Source organism: Podarcis tiliguerta (genome assembly GCF_965153285.1).
Source record: "Podarcis tiliguerta genome assembly, chromosome: 14".
NCBI classification, from domain to species: Eukaryota; Metazoa; Chordata; class Lepidosauria; order Squamata; family Lacertidae; genus Podarcis; species Podarcis tiliguerta.
Window position 1 is genome coordinate 27,955,416 of NC_139547.1, and position 27,924 is coordinate 27,983,339.

Here is a 27,924-nt window from a genome sequence, read left to right on the forward strand (position 1 = left end):
ATCCAGTTAAAGACCTGTTTCTTTTTGGGCTGCTTTTGTGCTTAGGGCCTGATATGAAGAAGCTGAGTGCCCTCAGTTTCACCTTGAAGGACTCTCCTGTCTCCATTGATTGTGCCATTCTGAGCAGTTACACCCCAGAGAATTTCCAGAAGGAGTGCAGAAGAATTCTGGAGGAGCTGCAGGACCAAAGCTCTTTCCTAATAGCGCGGAAGGTGGCAGAGCTGGCAGAGCTGCCTGTGGACAACGTGGTGATCCAAGAGGTGCGCTAGCCTTTTGACAACTCATGTTTTGGTTAATTACGTTCCATCTCCAACCAAGGCAGAAATAGAATGTGGCTTCCCCATCTATTGGACTCAGCCCCTAGTTTTGGTGGCTCAGTCCCAGATCTGGTGCTGCCTTTGGCTACATATGAGTAAGTAAGGGAACTTGGGAACCAAGAATGAGGTGCTTGTAGTTTCCTGTTGTGAGGCAGAGAGGGGAATACATATTTATCTGTCAAACCTTGGACTGTGTCCGGTAATAATCAGGCAACCAGCGCGGGTCTCTCAAAGCTGTTGGTACATGTTCTTGAGCCATCAGGCCCATCAGTATGCTATCAGCTACATTTGTCACTATCTTCCATCTCCACACAGTTCTCAAGAGCAGTCCCATGTTGTGTAAACAGGAGTTGCAGCCAGGCTCTCCCTATCGACAAATGGCCATAGCTGGTGAATCAGTAGTTCAGCTTCCTTTCATTGGTTGTCATGGAAAGATGGGGCTGAGAATCCCTTTGATCTTTTGTGTGTTTTGCAGGTCCTCCAGAATATGCACCTCTTGCAACAAATTGGCCACTGGCCTCAGAAGCGGACAAGGATCGAGTTCTGGGAAAAGTGCCACGAAAACTACGTGAGAAATGCCATCTCAACCCGAGCGGCTTCCAGTTTCTTCTTAGCCCAGGCAGACCTTCTGTCTGAGTCCTTGGATGAGGGGAGAACATCTGGCATCTCGGAGAGGGAACTTCTGCTAACCTTGGCTGGCCACTGGTTAGCCAAAAGCGATCCGGTTCCGCTTCAGGAGCTGGAAGGGATTGAGAAAGAAATCTGGCTTTGCCGCATCGCTCAGCAGACCTTGAACCAGGGCCCCGAGAAGGCCAAGCACAGATTCTCCCACCAGATTTCTATGAGCGGTGAAGTGTCCTTTGATTCCTTAGCCAAGGAGTTTTCCTTTTCCAAGCTGGCGGCCTTGAACGTGCCCAAGTACTTGCAGCTGGAGGGTTTGCCCTCACACAATGCATCCTTGCAAGCCACACTTTCCGCGGCTGATGTGGAATCACTGAGCTTTCTGGTGGGGCGCCTGCTGGACGAGGGGAGCATCCATGAGGCCAGCCGGGTTTGCCGATACTTTAACTTTTACAGTCGAGATGTCTTGCTGGTCTTGCACTGCAGAGTGCTGGCATCTGGAGAAGTCCTTTGGAGCGAGTTTCACCCAGAGGTTCATGCCATCCTTGCAGCAAGAGACAGAGAGGAGGCGAAGGACAAGAATAACGGAGGGGGAGAGGACTCTTCAAAGAAAAAATCTCTGAGCAGTAAGTAGCAGAAGCGTTTGGAGCTGCAAATTGGACAAAAAGCATCTCTCCTCAGGAGTCCACAGAGGACCCTCCTGGGCCATTTCTTCCTTTCTCTCCCATTTTGTGGGTCTTGTCATTGCCCGCTCTTTAGAAATGTAGGTGTTTCTTGGATCTCAAACTTTGCCATTTGTAGCATTCAAAACTGCTGCAATGTTTTTCCTTCAAAGATTTGGGGGGGGGGGGGGAGAGAGAAGGGAGGGTGGCAGCTGATCAGTTGAGAACCACTGAGCATTTCCAGTGCTCAAGTTTGTCATAGAATCATGGCAGTGTCGAGTTGAAGGGATCCAAAGGGTCATCTAAACCAATCCTCTGCAATATAGGAATCACAGCTAAAGAATCCCTGTGTTTAAAAATCTCCGGCCTCCAGAGCTCAGAAGAGCAAGAAATGTTCCCTTATCCCACCCAGTGTTGGTTTTCTCCTCCCAGTTTTGCCCTATCCATCTCCAGCCTTATCTTCTCCCCCTGCCCAAGCATCCTGCTCAGCCTGTTCATTCCTTGCTATCCAGAGTCTCTGTTTCCTTTTCAGCCTCGAGCCTTGAGTCCTGGTCCTTTGTGGGAGGTTCAGGCCCAGAGAGCGAGGTGGTGGGCAGCCTGCAGGCCCTGCTGGCGGAATGTGTCCACGGGCGGAACTACTGCCGGCAGGTCCTCTGCCTGTTTGAGCTGTCCAAGGTGTGTGCGGGTTGGGAACTGGGGAGGGGCAGCCATTGTGCTACAGTGATGGGAGCTGCAGGATCTCTCCTGCCAGCATGGCACTGAGGGGCCCTTTGAGGATGAGACGCCTCAGGATCCCAGACGTAAGACTTCCCCATGGTCTTTTGCAGGAACTGGGCTGTCCCTTCAGTGAGATCTCTGCTCATGATTCCGAGAAACTGCTTCGGGTGATCCTGTCTTCTCAGCAGCCGGACAGGTGCAAAAAAGCCCAGGCCTTTGTCACCACACAGGGAATGGAGCTGGAAACGGTGGCGGAGATTGTGGCTGAGGAAGTCACCCGAGAGCTGCTGGCCCCTTTGCAAGGGAAAGGCAGTGAGTCCTGCTTTGTTGTTATTGACCAAGGAGAATAATGCTATAACTTGTGGGGAAGCGGGAAGACTCCTAGGATTGGGTTTGGGCAGGAGTGGAGGTGGTGCTGTTTCTTCTCCTTCCCCATGTCAGCTGTAGAATATCCTGTCACCAATATGTCATTTGTATATACAGAACAAAAGCAAATTCTGAACCCAGCAGAGGAGAGCCAGGCATTCCTGCAGCTGGCTAAACTGTGCCAGGACCACAGCTTGGTTGGCATGAAGCTACTGGACAAGATCTCATCTGTGCCGCACGGGGAACTTGCCTGCAGTAAGTCAGTGATGGGCAGGTGGAGGATCCTTTTTGGCCAGGGACTAAACATCCAGTAACAGCACACCAGCATGCTGCATGGCTAAAGCTGCAATCCAAAACCTGCTTACTTGAATGCAGATCTTATTCAGGTTCTTGGGACTATGCTTCTACATAAACATAGGTGGGGTTAGGACTCAGGAGGAGGGTTCTCAGGCCCTTTTTTCTGTTTGCTGTCTTTGTGTGGTTTTCATCTGGAAAATGCAACTAGCCCACCCTACCCCCGATCATCTTCATTGATGCCAGGAAGCTGGAGCTGTGGTCGTGAAGGGTTTGACCCACATGCTACCATTCTCCATCTGTCTTAGCAGTAGTACAGGTTTTTGCTGGAGCCTTTCATAAAAGAGCATTTAGCAATTCTGGGGGGAAAGGGAGTGGCCTCTGACTTCACCTAGCTGTCCTCAAGGTGGGGAACGGGGTTTGTCTATGAGGAGCTTTTGCCTCCGAGAGCTGCTGTCCCAGGCCAGTGTATGTGAAAGTGATGGTTGTTGTTCCACTTTGCAGTTGAGGGACCAGATGCCACACAATCTTTGGCCAAGGGAGAAACTTAAATCAGGGCGGGGAGGGGGGGCACCTGCAAAACTGCAAAAAATGTGCTTGCTTATGAAGTCCCCTTTCCTCCCTTTTCAGCTACAGAGCTGCTGATCTTAGCTCACAACTGCTTCAGCTTGACCTGTCACATGGAAGGGATCACGCGGGTTCTGCAAGCTGCCCGGCTGCTCACAGAGGAGCATTTGGCACCCAATGAAGAATATGGCCTTGTGGTACATGACTGCTCTAAAGCTGCCTTATTTGTGGGAAATGTGAACTGGTTGCAGGGACACACGGACACACACCAGGCCTTTGAAGGGTCCTGCTGATTCCAAGACATCCCCTTGCTTTGCTGAAAAAGGAAGATAGTGGCAGGTCAAAGACTCCCACAGATGGTTCATGCTCGGCTGCCCTCTGCATTGATGTTAACAAGTAGCTCCTCTTATAAGAAGCAGTATGTGCAGCCTTCATTGGGTTCCCCTGGCCTGGTAGGAAAGCTGCCTTTGCTTTCCCCTGACCATCTATTGGAAATGGCTGATCAGTAACCTTCCACAGACTTCTGTTGTGCCCCCTGAGGAGGGGTGGTGGCGGCTGCCATGACCTTCTGGCTTACCTCAGTGTGCATGATGACACAGAGTAAGGCCCTTTTGCCTGCCTTGCTGTACAAGTCCTTATCTCTTCTTCCTCCCTACCAAAGGTTCGGCTTCTCACTGGCATTGGCAGATACAACGAGATGACATATATCTTTGACCTGCTGCACGAGAAGCATTACTTTGAGGTGCTCATGAGGAAAAAGCTGGATCCGGTGAGTGCAGGAGACGCAAATCTGCCTCATCCTTTCTCAAGAGTTCCAACCCTTCCATGAGAGGGACAATAGAGGAAATCCAAATGTAAATGTGTCATTGAGTCTGAAGCCTTTATTTTCAGCAGGATGTGGATGAGGCTTAGTCTCTCTGCCTGCCTGCCTGCCATCATATGGATATCATAATCCTGAGTGATCCAAGGGAGGGAGGTTGAAGCCAGGATATGTGCTGGCTCTTTATTCTGAAGGGAACTTGACTGGCCTGGGAAAGGTGGCAGTTGTATGCAGCTCAAAGTATTTCTCTATCTGAAGGCTCATTCTCAATTCTCAAATCTGCTTTCCCCGCAGTGCCTTCAGTCTTCCCGTTTGTTACCTTCTTGCCAAATCATTATTCCAGTCACAGCATCCCCACTCCAGAATGTCCCTGCTATAGTAAAGCCATAAAGCTAAAACGCTCCTTCTTTCATAGTGGCTTTTTCTCGCTCACTTGTTGAAATGCAGCCCTGAAATGCAGCCATTCCTTTCCTTAACACTTGTGGCTCCAGCTCTGCTAATCCTTTCTAGATACCCTTTTTTTTGGGGGGGGGGGTGCTGAAGGCTCTGCCTGAGAGCTCTAGCTTCCCCTGTTCTCAGCTGCAAGCTTTCTCAACTCCTCTTTGTCACATCCACTCCTTGCCTCCCTCCCACTTTGGCAGAGCGGGACCCTCAAGACAGCTCTGCTGGACTACATCAAGCGCTGTCGCCCGGGGGACAGCGAGAAGCACAACATGATTGCCCTCTGCTTCAGCATGTGCCGAGAGATTGGGGAGAACCACGAGGCAGCAGCCAACACCCAGCTGAAGCTCATTGAATCCCAGCCGTGGGGTAAGTTGCCAGACCAATGGGTAGTGGGTAGATGGGCAGTCTCTGTATTCTCGGGGCTCATCTGACAGTTTGGCAGTCTGATGGAGAGGAAGACAGTCTGTCTGAAGAGGAATGAACTCCTTTGCCAGCCTGGTGCTGTTCAGATAGTTTGGACTACAGTTCTCACCAGCTCCAGCTAAAGAGGAGCCAGTATACTCCAGACATGCAGAGAGCCTACCTGCCCAGGATAACAGGTGCTCAACACCCTGGTTCCTTATTCACCTTTTGTGAAGAAGGAGATGTGATAGAACCGCGAGAGCAGTTCCATAGTTTAAGGAAGCAACTGTATCATTCTAGACCCCAAAATTCTATAGGCCCTAAAACTGACTGTTCGTCCTAGCAGTATGAAATTTAGCACGGGGAATCTGTTCAGTAAGGTGTATGATATGGCTAAATTTCAGAAAAATCAGGCAATGTCCAGTTGAGCCACAGCAAGTTTAAAACTTGGCATTAGGGAGGCCTATACCTGAAAGTACACATTGCCCTGAATCAGCCTAGGTTGATCTAGTGAAAGGCATAATCTGCTTGCTTTGTGCCTATCGTTTGAGTCCTCACTGAGGTGCCTGGATTGGCTTTGGTGGATACATCTTTGGTTCACTTGCTACCTCGCTTCCCTCCCTCTGGATTTGGCATTTGGTTCTGTATCTGCTGCTTTCTCCCCATGAAGGCATTCAACAGCTCTTTCCTTTTCAGAGGAGTGCCTGCAGGATGTGCCCAATCTGAAGAAGCTCCTGATGAAAGCCCTGACCCTCTACATAGATGCTGCAGAAAGCTATTCCAAGGCAAGATGGGACTGGGACTGAGTGAAGGTGGAAAGGCGTGAGGCAGGGCCTTGTTTGTGTTTGCTTCAGGGATTGATGTGTCCCGTAGAGTTACAGAGGTGGCATCAGATGTGAGAAGAGGGCTGTGACCAGTGAGATGTTTGCAAGTGTGTGTGTGGAGGAGGGAAGGCAGTTGCAGCCACTTAGCTTCATCCGTGCGTCTTTGACTCCCTTCTCTTAGGACTTCTGTGTGCGCCAGTCCTTGCGCTGCAACAGGCTGACAAAGCTCATCACCCTGCAACTCCACTTCCTGAACAGCAGCCACAGCACCAAGCTGATCAATCTGAGCAGGAAGAGCCTGCTGGAGTGTATCATGTCCCTGCCCAGGTTCTACCAGGTAAGGATGCCAGGCACCATCACAAGAGCCTGTGGTGTCCTATTGATGGAAGGAGAGAGTTCACATTCCTGGGAGGATGGTGGCAGCTGGCATTTCTCTTCCGTCTCTCCCCAGGCTGCCATTGTGGCTGAGGCCTACGACTTCATCCCAGACTGGGCTGAGGTCCTGTATCAGCATGTGATCTTGAAGGGAGACTTCAGCTACCTGGAGGAGTACAAGCAGCGTGGCCTGCTCAAGACCAGCACCTTTGAGGAAATAGCCCGGAAGTGAGTCCAAGGGAACCATTTGCAGTCCACTGCTCCCAGTGGGAGACAATCCCCAAATCAGGCTTTCTATAGAGTCGAGATCCTCACTCTAATCCTTGGCTGAAGGTTGCTGGTTGCAATCCTGCAAGTTGAAATACAAGCAAAGCGGAGAGCTTTTAAGCTCTCTGCTGTGCTTGAGAAGCAGGGCTCACTCCAGAAGGTTCACACAGGAGCGGTTCCAAGGTTTATATATAGGACCCTTGGAACCAACCCCTCACCCTGGTAAATTGCAGTCATACTGTATGTACTGAAAGAGTTCTCCCTCCACTGGGCACCTTTTTGCGCCAAGGGCAACACCTTTCTCCCCTGCTGCACTTAGGTGGCAGGTAGAAGTGGGATCCTGTCAGAGGGCAGAGTTGGGGGGACGAGGCTTATGTCTAACCCCTCTGTGACCTTCTGTTCCAGGTTCAAGCAGCACACAGGCAATGAGCCTGCTCTGAAAAACCTGAAGCGGCTGCTGACCTACTGCGATGACATCTATGTGTATTACAAGCTGGCTTATGACAACCAGTTCAGCGACGTCGTGAACACGCTTCTAAAAGATGCTCAGACAGGTTGTTGTCTGAAGGACCTGCTGGCCAACTAGACGATGCTTGGGAGAAAGAAGAGCCACAGCCATCACTGGTGTTGTAGGAAACTCCAGTCAGTATAGGCAGGGGGTTGTGCAGAAGCGGATACATTTGTTTCAGTATCTGAAACGTGCAACAATGCGGACGACAGCATTAATCAATGGTATGAAATGGTGAGGAATATTAACCACAGGGTTGGTTTTGAGTTAATTTGACAGTTGAAGTTAGAACTTTTTATTAGGAGAGAGCTTTTCTCTCTGGGAATCCTTTTGTTGAATATAGAGGTTACTTAAAAACTAAGCTGGCTCTTGAAGCTGCAGCTGAGTTTCTGGGTTACAAAATGATGAGGGCAGGCTTTCTCTTCGGTAACCTCTCCCCCTTGCATATTGCTGGATGATATGAATATCTGGAGAACCATTTGCTGTCTAAAAATATTTTTTTGTGCAGATTTAATATTGAGCATATGGTATAAACTTTGCCATACCTGCTTTTCCTTGGTTATGTATAATTTAATGTTCTCAAAGTATTTCGGGTACAAGGTAGGTGGAGTGTCATAGAAACTTGGAGGCACTATCTGAGAGTGCTGAGCTCCTCTAACCCTTACGACTCCCGTGCATGAGCTGCTCTTGCTCATTTCTGCAAAGCTGTTCCTTACCCAACACCAGTGCCCAGCTTTTACTATCTTTCAGAATGAGCGTCAACAACAGTGGCAACAGTAGGAAGGTAGTTAAATGAGGAGTGTTTATAGAAATGGTCTTCCAATGTTTCTGTTACTCATGTTTTGCTGTGTTTCTAAAGTCACCAATACAGCTTGAGCTATGGTGGTGTATACTTGTGTGAAGACTACAGAACATTGCAAGGCTCCCTGTAGTTGGGGTATACAGTGAGCCAAAGAAGTTCTTCTGGGGAAAGAAATCTCTGCTTGACTACAATTCTTGCTTGCTCCTCAAATACATATCAATTTGCAGGGGGAAATCAGAAGTGATAGGAAGAAAGAAAACATGGCAACCTCTTACAGGTTGATGGTTTTTATTGCTTTTTGGCGAATTAAAATTAAATCTTCCCATAAGCATCTGATTAAATAACAGCCTTTTGACCCTAGAGAGCAGGGGTGGGGAATCTCTGGACATGATCCATTGCCCCCAAACCATGCCTGCCCACCAGTCTAGTCCCTCACCCTCACCCTGCTTACAGCAAGCCTGCCTAGCATCTCCCCATAGATCCATCCCTCAAATAGCAATGGAAAGGAAGAGGGATATGGGTAGGATAAACACTACTAGTTGGCCTCTGACTCTGCCCAAGCAGTCCTACTTCACTCCTCCCTGCTTCTCAGCCCCTTTGGACTTTTTTTTTTTGGCAGGGATGGAGTTACTGCAGTTCACAAAAACTAAGACATCTGTTAGTCTTCTGTGGTGCCACAAGACTTTATGTCCTGTGATTAAACACCCTGCAGTGGGCTTGCCCCAATCCAGCAACAGTTCTTGCCCGAAGTGGAAGCACAACCAAACCAAAGCTCTCAGTCCTCACAATAGTGATTTTATTAAATTAGTTGCTTTTATAAAACATTGCAGATGTCATAATTGTTAACATAACAATTTACCCAACTGTCGTAACTGTTGCAGTTTGCTAAGCAGGATTCCTGTAAATGAAAAAAAATGAAAAACAGCAAAGTCTTGTGAGAGCTCAACTAAAGCCACCACAACTTGGTGACAAAGAATTCTCCCAAAGAGTCAGGAAAAAAATGTGTATAAACTAAACTGCTTAGACTTAAGCCACAAGTTCCCCCCGCCCAATGCAACAGAACCAGCCTCTGTTCTGACCCAAAGAAAGGGTTATTTGCTGCTTTCAAAAGCTCCAATGTCCAAGTGCAGAATCTTCTCCCTCAGGCCATTTGCCAACCTAATGAAACACCTCAAGCTCTAGTTTAATAGATAAAAGCCATTTTTAATACTAAATACACACCATGCCCCCTTGCTGCAAACTGCTTTTGTTGTCTGGGTAGTCAGTGGAAGAGGTACAGTTAAGGCTGTTATGACTAAACTGTGCTGGTAAGAATACAATTTTGGCCTTGTTGAAATTAATTAGTTTCCAATTCAGTGCTGCTTCTGCTGCTATGAAGTCAAACATGAACAAAGTTCCATTATTTCCTATGATTAAGCAATTGAGCCTCATAATTTTACTCCCTTGGCATCAAGATGGGCATCCCAATGCTTCAGCAGCTGAGTGGCGACAGGCTAACCCAACAGCACAAATATACTGCCCTTTTTTTGATTGTAGCATTTGGCAGAATTTAAAGGAAAGAAGTTGTGCTACACATTTAAGGGATTATGGGCAACAGAAAGACAACAGGAGGGAGAAGAAATGTCACATGAAGTCTTCAAAGTCTTGTACATAGCCACCGTCATAACCACCATAGTCTGCCAGGTCGTCTTTCATAGTCGCTTTTAAACCACCACCTGGCACCACCCCCTTTTTCTTCTTTTTGGCTTTGTTTTGCTGCGGGAAAGACAGAAGCAGTTTAGGAAGGGAACAATAAAGCCCAGCCTCAGCATTCCTACCCTCAGTTAGTGAAAAGAGAACAGCACTTTCTATATACACAGACTATGATTTATTTATTTCGTTGTCCCCGAAGGGGGGCAATGACAATAAAGATATTAATAATAATTAATAATAATAATAATAATAATAATAAAATTTCATGCAGTTTATATGCCACTAGATTCTTAAAAACAAACCCACCACCCGCAAAGCAGTTTACAAATAAAAGAATGGCCATTGCCTGAATTTTCTCTCATGGAGAAAGAGTTAGTCAATCACAGTATTCCGTACCATCTACTGACTATGTGTGTACAGTATTGTGTTTCACCAGAAAAATTTATGGATTTAACTAGGCAACGAGAATTGAGAAACTGAACACATTAAACATGGCAATCTCGGGATACTTCAGCAAAGGTATTGCAAAGATGCACATGGTAAGAGGGAGATGGCAAAGAGTTCTAGCATCAATGCTTCCATTTAGATCATACAACCCTCCCCTGATCTGGCATGGTCCAGATGTATGGAACTACAGCTCCCATAATCCTGAGCCATTGGGACTGAGGGGGACTTGGGCGTCCGACCACACCTGAAGGGCACCCAATTGGGGAAAGTTCGATTAGCAACTTAGAAAGGTGTAAGAACTGAATGCTACCACAGTCACTAGAAAGAAGCATTCTACAGACGCTCAGCATCACCTAGAGCAGGGGTCAGCAACCTAAGGCCCATGGGCAGGAAGCAGCCCACAGAGGTTGTTTGACCAGCCCACGATCTGCCCCCGAACCCAGTTGCCTGACCACTGTGCTAAACTGGATCAGCACGGGAACTCGCTTCCGCAGTGCCGGAAATCACATCTGCGCACGTGTGCAATCCGGCCCAGGCAAGATAAACCTTGCTGACCCCTGACCTAGAGGGCACCCAAAACAAACATTCTCAGAGGAAAATTGCTCAAGACGTACCTTCTCTTGTTTCTGCTTCTCGCTGCATAGCACTGTCAAGGAATTTGTGATCTTTTTCAAGTCATCAACTTCCACTAAATTGGAAATAAAAGCACAGTAAGGATGGTCATTCATATGGCTTTCCAAGCACTGGAACCAGTTTGTTTCTCTTACTGAATAATGGGATTCCTATTTACAAAACAAGTGTGGCATTTTAGATCTCCACAGGAAGCCCCTTTCAGAAAAAAATGCTTCAGACGGAATGGAAAGAAGCCAAGGGAAAGAAGGGCTGAAGCTTACTAGCAAAGCATTGTGGGTGTTCAGATGCTTGTGGCCACAGGTTCAGCCGCTGCCATCTCCAGGTTACAAGCATCTCAAATGCAGAGCTGAAAAAGACCCCTCTGCCAAGCAGGGTAGACAGCCCTGGGTCAATATTCCCAGGTCAAGGCGGCTCTTCCTTGTACTGCTTGTAAGTGGAAAACAGGAGACAGATGAAATAAGCAATTGCTCACAAGCTCTCACATCTCTGAAAGGAAAACCCGTCAAGTCTCCCCCTTGGGGAGGCCGCCCAGCTGCTGTGACAGAGATACAAAGGACAAGGCTGATCATAGTGGCACAACCCAATCATAGAAAATATTTTAGGTGGTCATGTTGGTCCAGTAAATAGAGATTATAATCCCAAAAACCCTCAGGCAGTGCCGATTAGGACTAACTAAAATGCCACAAGGATGCTGACTGTTACATAAAACAGCAAAACCGAGTAGAAGGGGAGCCAAGTGCAAAATAAGTCACAAAAATGCCCAAAGTGCTGCAGTTTGTAACAGTCTTCAGATGGAGCACAGGACATATTATACAGACTAAGAACACCAGTTTAACCCCACCTGACCACCCAGCCTCTCCCAATTGATCCCCATTTTATCTCTTCCACATGTTTAGAAGAAGAGTAGAGTGCAAATTTGTGATAAACATACTTACATGAAATACATACATCTCGAACTAATGCTTCCAAAAAACCAGCATAATATAGGGATTTCTCATACTGTGTTATTTTCTCTTTTAACAATTTGCCGAACTCCGTGAAGTCATCTTTGGAAGATGGATTCATGGCATCTATTCCACACGTGCTATTTACACCTGTAGAAAGAACAGCCAATTGATCAAAGTGGTGTTGGAGACAGGGTGGCAAAAATCATTTACATTTCTGTGGTGCCCAGAAGTGAGGGGCAAACCCACCCACCCCAAGTATCAGGCTCCCTGGTGGCAAATATGACAAGAGAACATCCTTGTGTATTCCATACATGTCCCCGCAGCAGGCTCTTAACCCTTACCAAAGGTTTCTTTTGCTAACTCAAGGTCTGCCTCTTCTTGCAATTTCTGCAGCCGTAGTTTGTCTGCTAACTGTTCTTCTGGCGTAAGTTCTTTAGATTCTTCCGATTCCTCTAACTTGAAAGAAGTAACAAAATCAAGATCAATTACATGCAGCAGCTCTTTTGTCAATGCTGCTTAGTAAACTAAATATGGAAGCCAATGTGGGTTTTAGAAAGCTTGGCATTCACATAGTGAGCAAACAATGGGAATATTTTGGATCTTTACTTTAATGTCCTTACATGAACACCCGCCCTAGAAAAAAAATTTGACCACTTAGTTGAGCATGCCAGGGTACCACAAACAGGTTTAACTCTTGCTTTATTCAACTATATTTAAAAAAGTGAAACTTCAAAAATAATTGCATATATATATATATATATATATATATATATATGCAACAACATAGCAAAAATTGCAGAGTCTAGTATGAAACAAAAAGTTTTTTTTAATCCCCCAGCTGCTACTAGAAATGGATAGTCATGGGAGACTGTAATAACACTGCTTCTTTAGGGTCAAATTGACCGCCCCCCTTTTTTTTGCACAAGTTAGCTTTTCAGTCAGTCATTTGTGTCCATCACTAGGCACAACAATGATGAAAAACAAGATAAAATACCTCTAAAGCAGGCATAGGCAAACTCTGCCCTTCAGATGTTTTGGGACTACAACTCCCATCATCCCTGACCACTGGTCCTGTTAGCTAGGGATGATGGGAGTTGTAGTCCCAAAACATCTGGAGGGCAGAGTTTGCCTATCCCTCCAAACACCCCTTCCATCCTTACTGGAGCCTGGGAAGAGGCCTCAGAATCTAGATGGGCCCTTTGAAGACCCACAAGACCCCTGTAGTGCTCAGGGTGGTCATCCCTATTTACCCAGTGTGACAGCTGGCTGTTATGAATTTTTTTTGCAGTTTTTGATTTCTTCTGCTAGCTTGATTGTTGTCTTAAAAAACACTTTCCTTTGCAATTATAATCAAGTTTGCCGGTACTTTCTGTTGTTGTGATTGGTCTTTAAGTAAGATACAACACTACAAATCCCAGCAGCAAAATCAAGGGCCTTCCCCTCAGAGAAGTCATGTTCACCTGGGGAGTTGGAGGGTGCCTCTCAAAGTTAACCTCACCAGGTGATCTACATACAAGCAGAGGGAACTGATTTGGGGCAGCTACGCATGTAGCAACTCACTCAAAGCAGCAACAACTGGAGCAGCTCAGTGTGACCTCATGGGACAAACTCGGAACATCCAGACAAAGATCTGACTGTGTGGATAGAGCTGGCCTTTGGTAACTCAGATAAGTATTCCCCACCCCCAGCTCTTTGACATCCCCATAGGCAAAGGCTATTGGGACTCACTCCTTAACAAATCAAAAGGGCAGGTAAAACTGAATCAAGGCACTGAAATTTATCTGGTGCATGAAGTAGGATCTCCACCCTCTCCTATCTCAGAAATGCCTTACCCTTTTTTTAATCTCCTCTTGCTTTTTCTTCTGCAGTTTTTCCCTCTCTTTTATTTTTTCTGCTATTTTCTTCTTTTCTGAAACTTTGGGTTCTGCAAACAGGGCACAACATTATTTCCTTCCATTTTATTTTTCAGTGCTAAGGATTCAGAACAAGAACTACTACCCACACATCATCCATAGGTATCCAATCCCATCTGCAGGAAACATGCATGAGGCTGCCCAAGCCACAACCAGCATCCTCCTGCCCCACAAAAGGAGCAGAGTCCCCCTCCCCCGCCATATTTCTCACCTGTCTTTACATCCGCCTCCTTTTCTTCTTCTTCTTCCTCATCATCCCAATTATCCTAGATGGGGGAAAGAGTAGGTAGGACTGGTTGTCAGCAATCACACCCAATGCAGCAGCCCCTGACCCCAACACTAGATCCTTTTTCAAATAATTCAATGCTGTCTTTGGAACTGGAGTGGATAACTTGGTACCAGGGCTTACCACTGAAGCGGCCAGGTATATTTCCACCACTTCAGATCACTGAGGCCTTATGCAAGGGAAGTTGGCAGAATTATGACACTGCTCTTTAAGAGTCTCACTGCTCCCACCCTTAAGAGTTACAGGAACAGAGAGATGGACTCTCAACTAAGGCCAAGCTCAGCCAGCAGGCTGGCTTCCTTTATGACCCACTCAAAGAATGTTTTTCCAAGGACAAAAGAAAGTTTTCCTTGGAAAATGAGAAACATTCCCACAGTGTAAAAAGCTATAGAATTTCACCCTGTGTGGATGCTGTTCCAGGGAGGAGCCCTCAACTGGAGCGCTAAAGCCAGCCATCAGCTGCTTAGCTATTTCCACCAAAGACATCTTAAGACAGCTAATATATTGAGCTAATATAGGTGCTGCAAGAAGGCATCTCTGCATCTCACTGGAGCCAGCTCAGCCGCAGACTCGGGTCCTTCCGGCCTTGAAGAATTGCAACAAAGCATCAGACTTAATTGCTAACTCCAAGTAGCACACTTTAATTACCAACATAAGTGAAAAACAAGAGGGGAGGAACTGGACTTCCCAGTCCAGAGTGCTTTGCTCACCCGGCAAGTGCCAGAACACAAGAGTTCTGCCTGGAGCTGCAGCTCCAACACATGGCGCATTGGCTCAGCAGTGTCCCTCATAGCACAGCTGGATCATCTTCCCTTGCACGCTAGTCTTTCAGTCTGCAACTAACAATAAAACACGAACTGCCTTCCCTGCCTGGAAGTTCTTACTTGCTGCAGGCAGCCAAAGTAGTGGCTATTTACAAACCTGTTTTTGAAACAGTAGCAAGGGAGGCTCCTATTTCCATTCATGGGGAAACTTTTTCAACAACAGCAATGATTTACAAGTTACTCATCTCTGCATCCTTGAAAAACCCACTCTGTGTGGATAGAGACCAACTTATCTTTTGCAAATAACGTTTCTGACAAAATATACAAGTGTCAACAGATATTTGAAGTATAAGCCAAGGAAACTGAATGTGGCTATTTTTACCCGCAGGGATTATGACACACATCAGGCAGTCACTCATCTCCCACAAGTAAACTAGTGTGCCTGGCTATATTCTAGGGACAGGCCCTCTGACATCCCACTTCCAGAGTCTAGCTTCTCAGCAGCAACCCTACAAGCAGCTACACCCTCTGCCTGGCTTGACACACCTCCATGCCCAGGGATGATAAGGGAAAGACTGAACATATGGCCCTGCCCCAAGTCCATTTGCTACCCTGATACAACCATGGCTGTAGCCCCAGAAAAACAAAACAAATTCATGACAGTTATTCCAGCTCTAAGAATATGATCACTATAGAAATAAACTATATATAGACAATATGCTAATTCTGAAAGAATCTGGCAAGGTAGCTGCATCAGAGAAAGCTAACAGAAACTAGAAGAGACTCAAACATGAACCATCAACAGGGTTATTAACTCACATTAAAACTTCCATCAGAACACCAAAGTTTGTGCCCCAAGATGACAGACATGGACAATGTTACTGTTCAGTTGTTTTAAGAGAATCCAAAAATATATTAAAAACTCTTCCATCATTAAGAATTTTAGCATGTCCATGATTTTTGTTGGAGACAAATCCAGTAAGAATGGCTTGATCAATTGGAAATATCTCCCTCTCAAACACTGCACTGTTCCCCAGCTTTCTGTTATTAAGCCCCTTGCTACATCACAGAAAGGTACAGTTGCCTGACAAGTTTTATTTCATGATTTGCCTTGTCTGCTTTTAAGGGGAAATCTACAAAACTCAACAAGAACCTTGCCTGAAAGATACTAAACCTATTTCATGTTCTTAGGGTAACCTGAAGTCCGAACCAGCTTGATTCAAACTACCTATTTCACCTGCCTAGGCACCAGTGTAATGTTACCTGGTGTAGGAGATGGTAGCTGCTCCCACCTTTATGCCCTTCCCCTTCATGATCTCACACTCTTTCCAAAACATATAGTAATTAGATAATGACTGGTCAGCGGGCAGCTACATTGGGTAATCCCACCTGCCTTTCTCTCTGCAGGCTGTGAGCAAGGGAGGCCCCACAGCCTAAGCCAAGAAACGGAGCCAGCCAGCTGCAAGCAAGAGAAGCAGGACTTGACAACAAGAGATCTCAAGTCCATAGAAAAAAGCGGGGTGCCTTACAATGGTGACCCCTACCAGCGGGGCCATATAGACCTTGCTGAGATCTCCTTGGGCCCGCTCTCCCCTCCCCACATACATACAGGCAGCGTAAAGCATTTGGCCATGGCGGTGCCACATGCCCCAGGGCCAAATCCTGCCCTAGATGAGCAAGTGCCAAAGCCGAGCCCGCCACAACCAAGTCCCACGCGGCGGGGCCAACTTCCAGATCGACTGAGATCCACGTCCGGGGCTCCCTGGAACGACTGGCAAGGGGGCGCCGAGGGGCCGCGCTGGCCGCGGCCCCGGCACCTGTTGGGCCGCCACATGGCAGAAGCGGAAGCGGCCCAGCAGGCGGCGGCCTGAGCAGCCCCCCCCCCCATTACATACAGGATCCTTTCCTGCTGAGTCATCAGCCCCTTTCCCGAGCCGGAGGGAGACGCAGCCCGAGAGGGAGGAGACCCAGCTCGACATATGGAGGGCCGCGGAGGAAGGACGGGGAGGCAGTTCCAACACGCTCCCCCCCCCCGCCCTGTTCCCGCTCGGAGAAGAAGACCCCCCCCAATCCGCTTCCAAGTCCCCACCCCTGTCGCGGGGGGAGGCAGAGGCGTCTCCATAGCGACCGGGCCTACAAGGGGCCGGGAGGGGAGAAGCTGCCCACCTTGACGTCGTCGTCCTCGTCCTCGCCGGCCCATCGATCCACCACCACCCCGGCCGGCGTGGGTAGGAGCCGCCTGGCCACGGGGTCCGGCGCCTCGAAGGAGTCCACGTCTGTGGCGGGAGAAGGAGGGAAAGCGGCGTCAGCGGACGGCGCTGGGCCGAGGGGGAGGGGGAGGGAGGGAGCAAGACGCGCCGCTGGGCCGGACTAGGCCGGGCCGGACTTACCCCAGGAGTCCGCCTCGGCCGCCATCTTGCCCGCTTGCTCGCTCAGGCCAGTCAGGCAAGCGGGAGGGAGGAGGAGAAGTAGGCGTCAGCCGCGCGGAGCATGCCGGGATGGAGGAGGTGGAGTGGAGCAATGGGCGGAACTTCCCGCCGACCCGCTCCGCCCCCTCGCAAACCCCGACGGCGACGTTGGCCATAGATTTACTAAAAAGGTGACTTGAGCGCGGGGACCCAGCTTCCGGCTCTGTTTAGGCCGGATAGGAGTTGCCGCCTGTTACCCGAAAAAGCAGAGGAGGGAGAAGCAGTGTCTCTGCAGACTCCCGGCCGCCGCCTTGACATTCATTTATTCTACGGGTGAGAAAAACAGCCCCAGACCTCATGGTTTACGCGCTGACACACTCACGGCGCAAAAGCGAAAGGGGTTGCAGGGCGGAGATCGGGGAAGCGGAGCAGCCTCAGGCCCTGGAATTCTTGGCATGGCCAGCTTGGGGGAGGCAGAACAACTAAGCAGAGGCGGCGGCAAAAGTTGCTGGTAGGGAGGCCCTGCGCTCCAAGTGCAATGTCTGCGGGTGGCTGACCCTTGAGGGGGGAGCCCGTGGAGTTTATTCCATGCGGCCTCTCCCAACTTGCTGCCTTCCAACTTCCAGCAGCCCCCCAGCCTGGGCCGCCATGGGATATCATAGAACTGCAGGGAGTTGGAAGGGACCCCGAGTCATCTAGTCCAACCCCGCGCAATGCAAGAATCACAGCTAAATAATTCCTGACAACCGCTACTTAAAAACCCCCTATCAAGGTGAGGCCACCACTTTCTGAGGAAGCCCGTTCCACTGTCCCAACAGTTCTTGCAGAAAGCTCCTCCTAATGTTTAGTCACAATCTCCTTTCTTGTCATTTGAATTCATTGGTTCAGGTCCTCCACTCTAGAGCAGCAGAAAACAAGTTTGCTCCATATTCCATGAGACAGCCCATAAAATATAAAACACAGTGCGCTTATAGAAAATATGAAACACTTATGCCTGCAGGGATTTAAGCTGGTGACCCTGCGGCCTGTCTTAGTGCCCTTCACTTTTGCATTACTGCAAGTCTACTGACCTTTCCCAGCTGTTGTCTCCACTTTCAAGGCTTCGAATGCAGAATAAAGTTGACTGTTGCTTTTTGCTACTTGAAAACAATGGTTCTGTTACATTAGGCTTTTTTGTAGACTTACACCATGACTGCCTCTTGCTCGCTGCTATTCACTGCTATCCTGAGAGCCTTTTCACACATGACACTGTCAAGACATAGTCATCACCCTACCTATTATTTAATTCAATCCCAGCCTCTCATCTTTTGGCAGAATGACAGCAAGAGCACCAGTCTGGTGTTTGAACTTGGGACTTAGAATAGCTGGGCAGGCAGTGGCAACCATGCCTGGGCAAGTATGCCTGCCTCCTTTATTTTTTGCTTTGAACTGTTGTGACTGAAGTGGGAGCTCACTGAGCACCAGGACTTTGCAACAGGCAAAATTCCCACCTTTAACTCTAGGGGGCGCCCTGCCACCTCCTTGCTCAGCTCTAATCAGCAGTCAAGACCGAGTTACATCTGGCAGCTCTGAGAATCTGCAGAGGTTTTTAAAGCACTCTAAGCACATGCATGTTTCAGATTGTGTGATCAGTTTTGTAGGAGGCGGACAGGAGACTGCAGAATACATTAGGCCTGCCCTGGATGCTGCAAGCAAAAGGGACAGATAGGCAGTTAGCAGCCTCCAGGTCACTGGGAATCAGGATTGGTAGAGCTGGAAGGGAGCCGAAGAGTAATCTAGTCCAACCTTGTTTCTCAAGCGCCTCTGAAAAGCCTGCCTATAAACAAAGAGAAGCACTTCAGGGAAGTCAATAGCAGGTAGCCTGCCAAATGACCAGCAGCAGCTTTCACCAACCTGGTGCCCCTCAAGGTGTTTTGGACTACAACTCTCATCAGTTTTGCCTGGGCTTTCTCTGCTTTTTGCCACTGGATGGGTTTTGAGATTCTTTGATTCAGCTTGGCTCAGGGCATCTTTTGCCGACCTGGGGGCTGATGGGAGTTAATGGTCCAAATCATTTGAAGGCACCACTCTAGCAGAGGTTGTGTTAGGTTTTAACAAAAAACAAACACAAGTTTGCCACCACCCCCCCTTTTGTATTTAAAAAGAGTAAATCTCCTTTGTGTGTGAATTACTTCTAAGAGAAGATAACTATTTAATTTAACACAAAGCTGCATTTGTTAGGAAACCTGATGTCTTGAGCATGCTCAAACCAAGCACTTGCACAACCCTGCTCAGGGAAGTTTTTAGTTTGTGATTCTGTATTGTGTTTTTACTATTTTTTGTGGGGAGCTGCTCAGAGTGGTTGGGGCAACCCATATAAGTAAATAATAATAATAATAATAGCAGAGATCCACAAACCTATGGAGATGTACGTAAGATAATCTAATTTTTACTGTTTACAAAGCGCTGCACACCCGTTAACTTTAGAAAAGTTTTGTTAGTATTAATTCTTTTTTAAAAAGCTGGAGTTGTGGATAGGTAATGCCAGATGACTTGCTGTCCCATTTCTGATATTTACTTGAGTGGGGGAATTCAATATCCTAAGCCATTCAGGAAGGAATGTCATTTGCTGCTTAGGGGTTAGTAGTAGGTTTTGCTTTAGGTTTTAAGTTCTTTCTTGCTGTTCACCTCTAACCCACAAGCCATATTATGCATGCAAAATCCTTAGAAAAAGAAATTTAAAACAAAGGAAAATGTATAGTAGAAATAACATGTTATGCCCTTGTAATAACTAAACAGTGGGGGTAGAGTCATATATTCTTGTTAAACAGTTTTCATCAGGGAGCGAGAAAAACTGGTATGTCCCATTACACAGTCCTTCTCAAGGTAACATTCAGAGTCTCTACTGATCATTTCATTGGAGGGTTCTTTTTTAAATTACTAAGCCATTTGCAAAATGCCTAAATTTGCTTTAGACAATCTATGGCTGCTTTCTTATTTTTATTTTAATAGTCTGTATATTTTAATACAGTATGTGATTGGTCAATCATAAACTATATTCTTAATTAACTGGTTTTTTAAAGGCACCAAAAAAATGAACAAATGACTCACAGTTTGAGCATCAGAAACCAGTTTACAAAAGGATGCAAAACATGACAGCCAGTGAATGAAGAATTAAGACACTGATCTGAAAGTGCTCAAATCTTCATGAATACAAAGTAGCAGCAGCTTGTTGTGATAGCCAAACCCAGACTAAACCCTGCAAATGGAAAGTGCTCCTAAAATAATTCTTAGCAGATTAGAACTTGATATGGCTCAATAGCCACACCAAACTATAGTTGAGGAAGCTTAATTATGGTTTGGGCTGATACCTGAATTTACCAAGCACACTTTGCAGCAATCGGACTCTTGTGCTAACTAGGCCATGGCACAATGTTTGACTTGGTAAACCATAACTACAGCTGTAGCTTTACCTCCAGAGAATGGAAACAAGGATTGCTGAGCACATGGAACATAAAAGGAGGCAGCAGCTTTAAGCTGTGTCTGCCTGTCCATTTGGAAAAGAATCATCTGGTTTGGTGATAGGGCTTTTAAAAATCACATCAAAGATGGGTGCTTTTGCTAAAAAGGGTGGGGGTGACAGATGAGGAAAATCTGAACAACTTTGGACTTTTCTTTATGCAAGTAGGAATTCAGCTGGGGTAAGTGATGGAATGCAAGTTTGTGTGCTTTGCCTTTTTTCAATGATAGTTCTCAAAATGCATTTGGCCTAAATGATTTGTTCTCTATAACAAAAGGAAGACCTTCCCATACTACCTTGTTTAGTTATTCCAAATTCAAGAAAAACAACAACCCAACCATGCCAAAAGATTGAAATTGCAACACCGTATGACATTTACAATAACCATAGTAGCATTTTTACATTTCCACCGAAAAGGGACAATGGGAATTAAAAATCAGACTTGCACCAACTTACAAAATGATACTTTAATATGTATTTACAGAGCAGCCTGCAATGGTTGATTTAGCTGTCCTAGGTAGGACTGTAGATTTCCCTACAATTTCTAATAATCGTTGTTGTAATAGCTCACATTCTTTCTTCTTTTCTCTTTTCAGTGATCACATAACAGGTAGGTTGGTAATATGCACTGTGTCAGCTACACGAAAAGCAGTGGGGTTTGTAATGGATTTTTTTTTTTAAAAAATGGAAATGCACAAATGCTTTAGAAAGGTACTCTAAAGAAGATGCTGTACAGTTTTTCCTTCAAGTCACCAAAAAATGTCCAACTATTTATTTGGTGGGGAGGAGGTTCTACTCACTTATTTCTGAACTGCAGAAAATAAAGAATCTCTCTGTGCCTACCTTCCACCGAGGCAGGTACATTTTGCTCCCATCGCAGCTGCCATTATCGTGCTGCTGTCACCCCCTTTTAGCTGGTGCTTCTATCAAGCTGAAGAAACTCAGCCCGGGCAGGTGTCCCTGCAAAGCCTCCTCGGTCAACTTCTGTATCCAAGTGTGAACAGAAAGAGTGTGCCTGGGATGCCTCTTCCTAGAGACCACTGGGAAAAACTGCTGTGGGTTGCTAGCATCAGTAGGAGCAATAAGGGAGTGTTTCTTGGTTATCACTAGATGTATCTTTTCCTTTAAAAAAAATATGTGGGAAATTTAAAACTTAACATTTTCAAAATCAAATGTATCTATATCCCTATTTTTAGCAAAACAGGAAGGGAGTGGTTACAGGGGTCACTTCTCTGCAAACACATACACATTTATAATTATATATGTATATATATATATATTAATATACATATACATATATATATAATTTATTATACATACATATATATGTATATACACATTTATATATATATATATATAATTAGTAACATTATGTACATTTTATTTCAATAAAGACATTAAGACAAACAGCATAAAGATGTTCAGATGCCCTAAAGATAAATACATTTCAGAGATTCTCATTAAAATGAATTTGTATCATTTTCCTGCAAGCAAAATACCTTTAGCATTCTAGATAGCATATGCCTTTCTTTCTTTCTTTCTTTTTCTTTCCTTCTTTCTGCAGAAAATCCACCAAAATTTTGTTTCAAATGAATAATGATTTTCCACAAAGCAGGCTTGCTCTACATGCTTACTTTTTTTTAACAGTTCAGTGACACAATGTGCTAGCTACATATACAACAGATAATATAGTAAGAAAACACTCAACCTGATGAAAAGTTAAAATCTTCATTAATACATTGGAAAAAGTTGATATAACTCATGCCTTTTAAAATCAAAAAATACAAAAATTAAATGTTTTCCTAAAAAGATTTTCCTTATTTTAAGGACTCATTTGAAAATGAAGCTGCGTGTAATTTGTACAATAAAATTGTACAAGTAAACAGGTAATATACATAAAAAATTAATTGACATACTTCTCAATTATCAGTTGTCCACCTTTAATTTCCAATACTGTACTTTCTTTAACAAGCATACAAAATATCAAACTTCTCTTTAGAAAAAGTGCCATTCTGCAACACCCTTTACACAAAAACAGCCCGAGCCTATGGCATGTCAATGCAGTTTAGAGGCAAAGCTTACTAACTTTTACAAATTTTTCCTTCCATAAAAAGCCTCCTAAAAAGGAGATTACACTCCATTAAAAAAATATCAGCCTCTTTGTACAAGCTGCATTAGAGAACCAAGGCTTGAAAACCATTTCCATATAGCATAGAAAACCACTCTGATAGCATATCAGCTGCACTGGTGGCAAAGGAGTGTACTGAACCACAGGGTTATGCACAGTTACTGTGGTGGCCCTGTCCCTGCTAGGCAAGAAGTTTAGCGTTGATTGTAACAAGCTGCATAGCAGAGAGACCAACCCACGCAAGACAGTTTCAAATACTGAACTGCTCTCCACAATACTTCATTCTTGGAGGACACCGAAGGCAGAAGTAACTGAATTGCATTAGACCAAGCAAGCTCTCCCCAAGGACTTGTATTATGCACAGTAGACTCTGAGGTATTGATCCTTGTCCATCAGCCATGCGCACCACCACAATAGATCATCTCTGTCCAGAGTACATGCCATCACAATGGTTTAAATATTCTGAATATTAGTAATTCTTATATTTTTTCTTATCTAGCCAGTCTCTTGATTTTTTTGAAAAGATTTCCACTACAGTAGAATATTACAGAAACAAAAAATATATATTTAAACGCAGATTTCTAAATGAAACTTACATGGAATAAAACTAGATAATATTTTTAAACAAATATACAGTATGCAGGCAGTCAAAGCAGGAAAATGGCCATTCAATTGTATAATAAAAAACTAATAAAACTTGGCTATTCCCAGAAAAACTATGAAGCCGCCTCAACTAAAAGGAATGCATAATGAAATTCTAAACTCTAATACAAGTCAAAAATGTAAGAAGGTTATAAACCTTAACAGGAAAAAAAAACATTTACTGGCCATTCCTGTTGAAATGAGAATCTTAAAAGTAACACAAAGTGGCTATAAACCCACTTAGAGAGCACCGAACAGAGAGAAAAGAAAAAGAGTCCATTTTCAATCTCTGTTATTTCATAAAATCCTGTGTGTGTGTTTATAGGTCAAACTGCTGGTGGCAGAAACAGAATTCTTTAAAAACGGCAGATGTCCTGTACATAAAAAAAATTATTGGAGTTGCACTAGTTCTAAAGACGCTTCTGTTCTAGCCTACCTACTGTATGGATTCCATTTGGCGAATATTATTATATAAAGTTCTTCTGTAACCCTTGATTATTGTTGGGCACCAGAGATAAGAAAAGCGAGACAGGGTACAAAAATGCAAAAATTTCAACAGTAATGGCAATGTTTTTGTTTTAGTCCAAAAAGAAAAGAAAAAAAAAGGTCCTGCATTTTCTTCTCCTTCAGCTACCTGGCTAAGCATTGGTGTTTAGTCAGGGGGTAGTAAGTCGTGCAAGCGAAATCTGTCTCTGATGTGAGGTCGAACATCTTCATTCTAAAAAGAAGCAAGGAAGGAAAAACCAGTAACTTCCATGTCTCACATGTAAGAAGCAGCTCCACTTGTAAAGTGCACGGTAGTTCACCACCAAAGCAGAAGAAAAGATGTCAACAGAGATTCTAATTTTCAACTGCTCACCAGCAATTTTTCCACAATTCTCTTTTACTCAATGTTATGCCTAAGCCTACTTCTATGCAGAATTTCCAAGTACACTGACTTCTTGCATGCATGTAAAATCCAGCGAATGATTTTGCTTTTGCTCCTCTTAAACCCAATTTCAGAGACTCAAGGCAGCTCCACTACTCTAGCCATCCTCTGCAAAATTCCACATTGCTCGGCCTCCTGAAAGCGTTCATCCTTGAGCTTTGGCAGACTTTACATTTACTAATGCAGAAGCTATAGCAGGAGTGGGGAACCACCAACCCATGTGCCTAACGAACCTGTGCTGGGCCAAATTAAGCCAGGCAGGCTAGAGGTTCCCACCTCTGCTCTAGCTTCTTTTTCCCAAACCACACCAACCTGCCCCACACCTAGAGACATAAAGCATCAGGTGTGGGGCAGGTGCACAAAGTGCCAAACCTTAGAAGTGCGTGCCTGATTGGTGCCACCACCAATTGGTGAATGGGCACTTAAAAAGGTAAAGGGACCCCCCTGACCATTAGGTCCAGTCGTGGCCGACTCTGGGGTTGTGGCGCTCATCTCGCTTTATTGGCCGAGGGAGCCGGCATACAGCTTCCGGGTCATGTGGCCAGCATGACTAAGCCGCTTCTGGCGAACCAGAGCAGCGCACAGAAACGCCATTTACCTTCCCGCCGGAGCGGTACCTATTTATCTACTTGCACTTTGACGTGCTTTCGAACTGCTAGGTTAGCAGGAGCAGGGGCCGAGCAATGGAAGCTCACCCCATCGCAGGGATTCGAACTGCTGACCTTCTGATCGGCAAGCCCTAGGCTCTGTGGTTTAACCCACAGCACCACCCACGTCCCTCTGAATGGGCACTTAGAGCAAGCCATATGAGATTAGGTGCACTACTAAGTTCCCCATGGGGAATTCCAGAGTGCAGCCAACCCCACAAGAAAGCAGAAGTCAATGACTATCAGCTGACATATGCTAACTTCAAGCTCCATGGGACTTGTTGTACTACTGAGCTCCCCAAACGGAACTCCACAGGGAATTGAAGGGGCTTGCAAAGAGCAGAAGCAAAGCTCCTTGCAGGCAGCCCTGCTAAGTGTTTTGAAGTGCCTGTGATCAGCTGATCAGTGGTGCTGAAATCACTGTGCAGAAATATTTGCAAACCCTGCATGATGATCTGGAATCCCAAACAATTTTTTTTAGGGAAGGCTTTTTACATCAACATCAGCATCCTGAATTATGCCCAGAAAGCCACTACACTTGTAATGCTATCAAGTTTTAAGAGGAAAAATTCGATCAAAAAATTAATCACCGAAATACATACCATTTCTACAAGTTTCTCCAGAAAAGGAATCAATTTTAGGAGCTCATTGTCATTTTTATCCATGAACCAGCTCTCTATAGGAATTCCATTTGAAAGCTAGAAAAAGCAAAATATCAGAGGCAAGTTAAATTATTTATATATTTTTATTTAAATTTATAAACCCTTCCTTCATTCAGCTCACAAGGCATATTATAATTAAATACATGCAATTAAATAGGCCAACACCAGATATATGGTCAATTTACAATAATTTCTGAAGCGAGTTCAGGCAAGTAGCAATATCATCTTATTGTGAGTTTCATTTTTGGCAATTCCCCTATGAGCCCAACAGTCCCCAAACATGAAAAGCTGTAACGGTGGGAAACAAGGCTGGGGAAAGCAGTTGGAAACTTCAGTGCATTAAGTGCATCTTGCCTTACTACAGATTGTAGCCACAATCAATACAGTGCAGCTTCTGTTTCTGTCAATGGATCATATCAAAACTTTGTTTGCTTCCTCTCTATTCCAGAGATTTCATGCTTAATGCTGAAACATCCTGGCCCCTAATCCAGGAAGGCGTGTGAGGGAAAATCTCTTAACATGAGCAAAACTAATACAGGATAAGGTCAATAGCAGTGTCCTAACTCTGATTCAACCACATAATTTCACATAAGCACACTTTTTCAGTATTTATCATGAAATATTGTGGTAGCAAACTGCCCTTCAAATTGTAAAGTACCATATACGCTTTGTGGTGAATTAGGTACTTGCCACCACATGCATAAACAAAAATCATGCTTTTTTACTTGCTGAGGCTACAGATGAAGTTACGTTAGCATTTGTTTTGTCTGCAGAGCCAGCTGCGGAGAAAAAACACTCACCTGATAGGCAAAGGCTTGTGGTGAATTGTCAATAATAATAGTTTTTGAGAGATCTCTACCAAGGATATTTAAATCCTTTATGTAGTTTCCTTGTACACAAACACAATGCTCACGGAAAAGTCGATGCCTGTATTTGGTTAAAAGAACACATTCAGATTACATGGAGAAAAATGTATATGAAGAAAATGCTGCTTTTTACAAGATTTCCTCTCTTTCACGGGATTTAATGTTAAGATTTGTCTTTTTATTAAATGGTAGTTTTTTGGTGTGTGTGGTGTTATATCTACTTGAAAAATAGATGTAAAAACACAGCTCAAGGTTGTTGTTTTTTGGCTGAAAAATAGGTTTTTAATTCTCTGCAGTACAATACATTATATATATATCACGCAAATCCAAACAAGGCCTTGTGTTCTTAATGATTAATTTGACCAGGAGGTGGAGCACCTGTGCTGTTATCTATGGAAGAAAATCAGGCAATGATGAAGTGTTTTTACAATGATCCCGTAACATTTGGAGGGAACCCAAAGACAGCCAAGCCTCAACTTCCATCTTTCACGCACAAGTCCACCAGGAGAATTCAGTTGTTGTTCTTACGTTGTTGTAGTTTTCATGTTTGAGCCTAATTTATTTGTACTGATTTAATTTTTACTATAATCTGCCAAAAGAACTTTTGTTATTGTGTGGGATATAAATATTATGAATAAATAAAATAGGATGGCTCATCTTCACGGTTCCTAACATCCAGCTGTGTCTTCCTTCAGAATAGTACACGCTATCAGGCCAACAGACCCCTCCCCGCAAGTTTCTGTTTTTCTTTCCCAAGATTCCAACATTCTGTGGCTCCTGGACACTACTGAGCATGCCCAGCAAACATTTGGGAGTTTTTCTTTTTTGCTTTTAAAAGTGTTTTGTACTTCTGCATACCTCGGGGTTCACCCAAGCGTGCCGATACCTCCCTCCTGTTCCTCAGTAGCCCAATTCTGTCTGCACTCAGCCACATGAGTTCACTATTAGAAGGAACAAGTGGGACCTGCAACAAAATGTTGCATCATTAACACGAGTGCTGCTCTTCAGACTTCCAGTCAGTCACATATTTTTCTAGGATACTAGGTGCTGCTAGGGACTCAAGCAAGTCAGTCCAGCCCACCCCTCATTCCAGGCCAACTGAGTATCCTATTTTTCATTTACCAGTACACTCCCTCATGTATGTAGGAAGCGCTACCTCATTGGCAGGTAGCCCCATTTTTCTCCCATGCGGATCCTTCAGGTGATGCTGGACTCCAACCCCCAGCAGCTAATCAATGGTCAGGGATGATGATGGTCAGGGATGGTGGGAGCTGTAACCAACCACATCCGGAGGGCCCCCACAGATTGCCCACCCCTGCACTACTAGACCATCTGAGTTGCTACCACATATATGAATAAAATGGATAATCAAATCCTCCAATAGCAAACTCAAGGGGATTGAGTGATGACAGGGAATTGAAGCCAAAATGGGGTCACTGAGAATCAAGAGGAATGTTTTAAAATGCTTAGTGATCC

The 27,924-nt window shown here is 45.1% G+C and overlaps 3 protein-coding genes across 7 annotated transcripts in view; 1 reads left to right on the forward strand and 2 right to left on the reverse strand.

Annotated features, from left to right (window-relative positions):
• Positions 1–7,733, forward strand: part of SPG11 (SPG11 vesicle trafficking associated, spatacsin) — a 33,127-nt gene extending 25,394 nt beyond the window's left edge. Inside the window, exons 29-40 of one of the 2 annotated variants that reach the window (XM_083411752.1) lie at positions 46–260; positions 793–1,564; positions 2,133–2,275; positions 2,428–2,629; positions 2,801–2,938; positions 3,608–3,741; positions 4,206–4,313; positions 5,006–5,174; positions 5,907–5,995; positions 6,216–6,371; positions 6,486–6,637; positions 7,082–7,733. In XM_083411752.1, the coding sequence (XP_083267878.1) occupies positions 46–260; positions 793–1,564; positions 2,133–2,275; positions 2,428–2,629; positions 2,801–2,938; positions 3,608–3,741; positions 4,206–4,313; positions 5,006–5,174; positions 5,907–5,995; positions 6,216–6,371; positions 6,486–6,637; positions 7,082–7,262 (2,459 nt within the window). In that variant the 3' untranslated portion in view covers positions 7,263–7,733. Of the gene's footprint in view, positions 1–45; positions 261–792; positions 1,565–2,132; positions 2,276–2,427; positions 2,630–2,800; positions 2,939–3,607; positions 3,742–4,205; positions 4,314–5,005; positions 5,195–5,374; positions 5,996–6,215; positions 6,372–6,485; positions 6,638–7,081 lie in introns of those variants that run through there. The other variant, XM_083411753.1, reaches the window with a different exon arrangement.
• Positions 7,734–8,759: 1,026 nt separating this feature from the next.
• On the reverse strand, positions 8,760–17,190 carry EIF3J (eukaryotic translation initiation factor 3 subunit J). The gene is made up of 8 exons (XM_083412310.1): positions 17,059–17,190; positions 16,835–16,944; positions 13,830–13,884; positions 13,538–13,629; positions 12,047–12,161; positions 11,694–11,852; positions 10,740–10,813; positions 8,760–9,741 (listed from the first exon to the last, which is right to left on the reverse strand). The coding sequence occupies exons 1-8, from the start codon at positions 17,081–17,083 to the stop codon at positions 9,610–9,612; spliced, it is 762 nt and encodes a 253-aa protein (XP_083268436.1). The 5' UTR covers positions 17,084–17,190; the 3' UTR covers positions 8,760–9,609.
• A 3,837-nt stretch (positions 17,191–21,027) lies between these two features.
• CTDSPL2 (CTD small phosphatase like 2) overlaps positions 21,028–27,924 on the reverse strand; it is a 35,633-nt gene continuing 28,736 nt past the window's right edge. For all 4 annotated transcript variants that reach the window (XM_083412134.1, XM_083412135.1, XM_083412136.1 and 1 more), the window contains 3 exons: positions 26,383–26,509; positions 25,523–25,618; positions 21,028–24,063 (listed from right to left, as the gene is read on the reverse strand). In XM_083412134.1, coding sequence (XP_083268260.1) covers positions 23,998–24,063; positions 25,523–25,618; positions 26,383–26,509 — 289 coding nt within the window. In that variant the 3' untranslated portion in view covers positions 21,028–23,997. The remainder of the gene's footprint in view (positions 24,064–25,522; positions 25,619–26,382; positions 26,510–27,924) is intronic.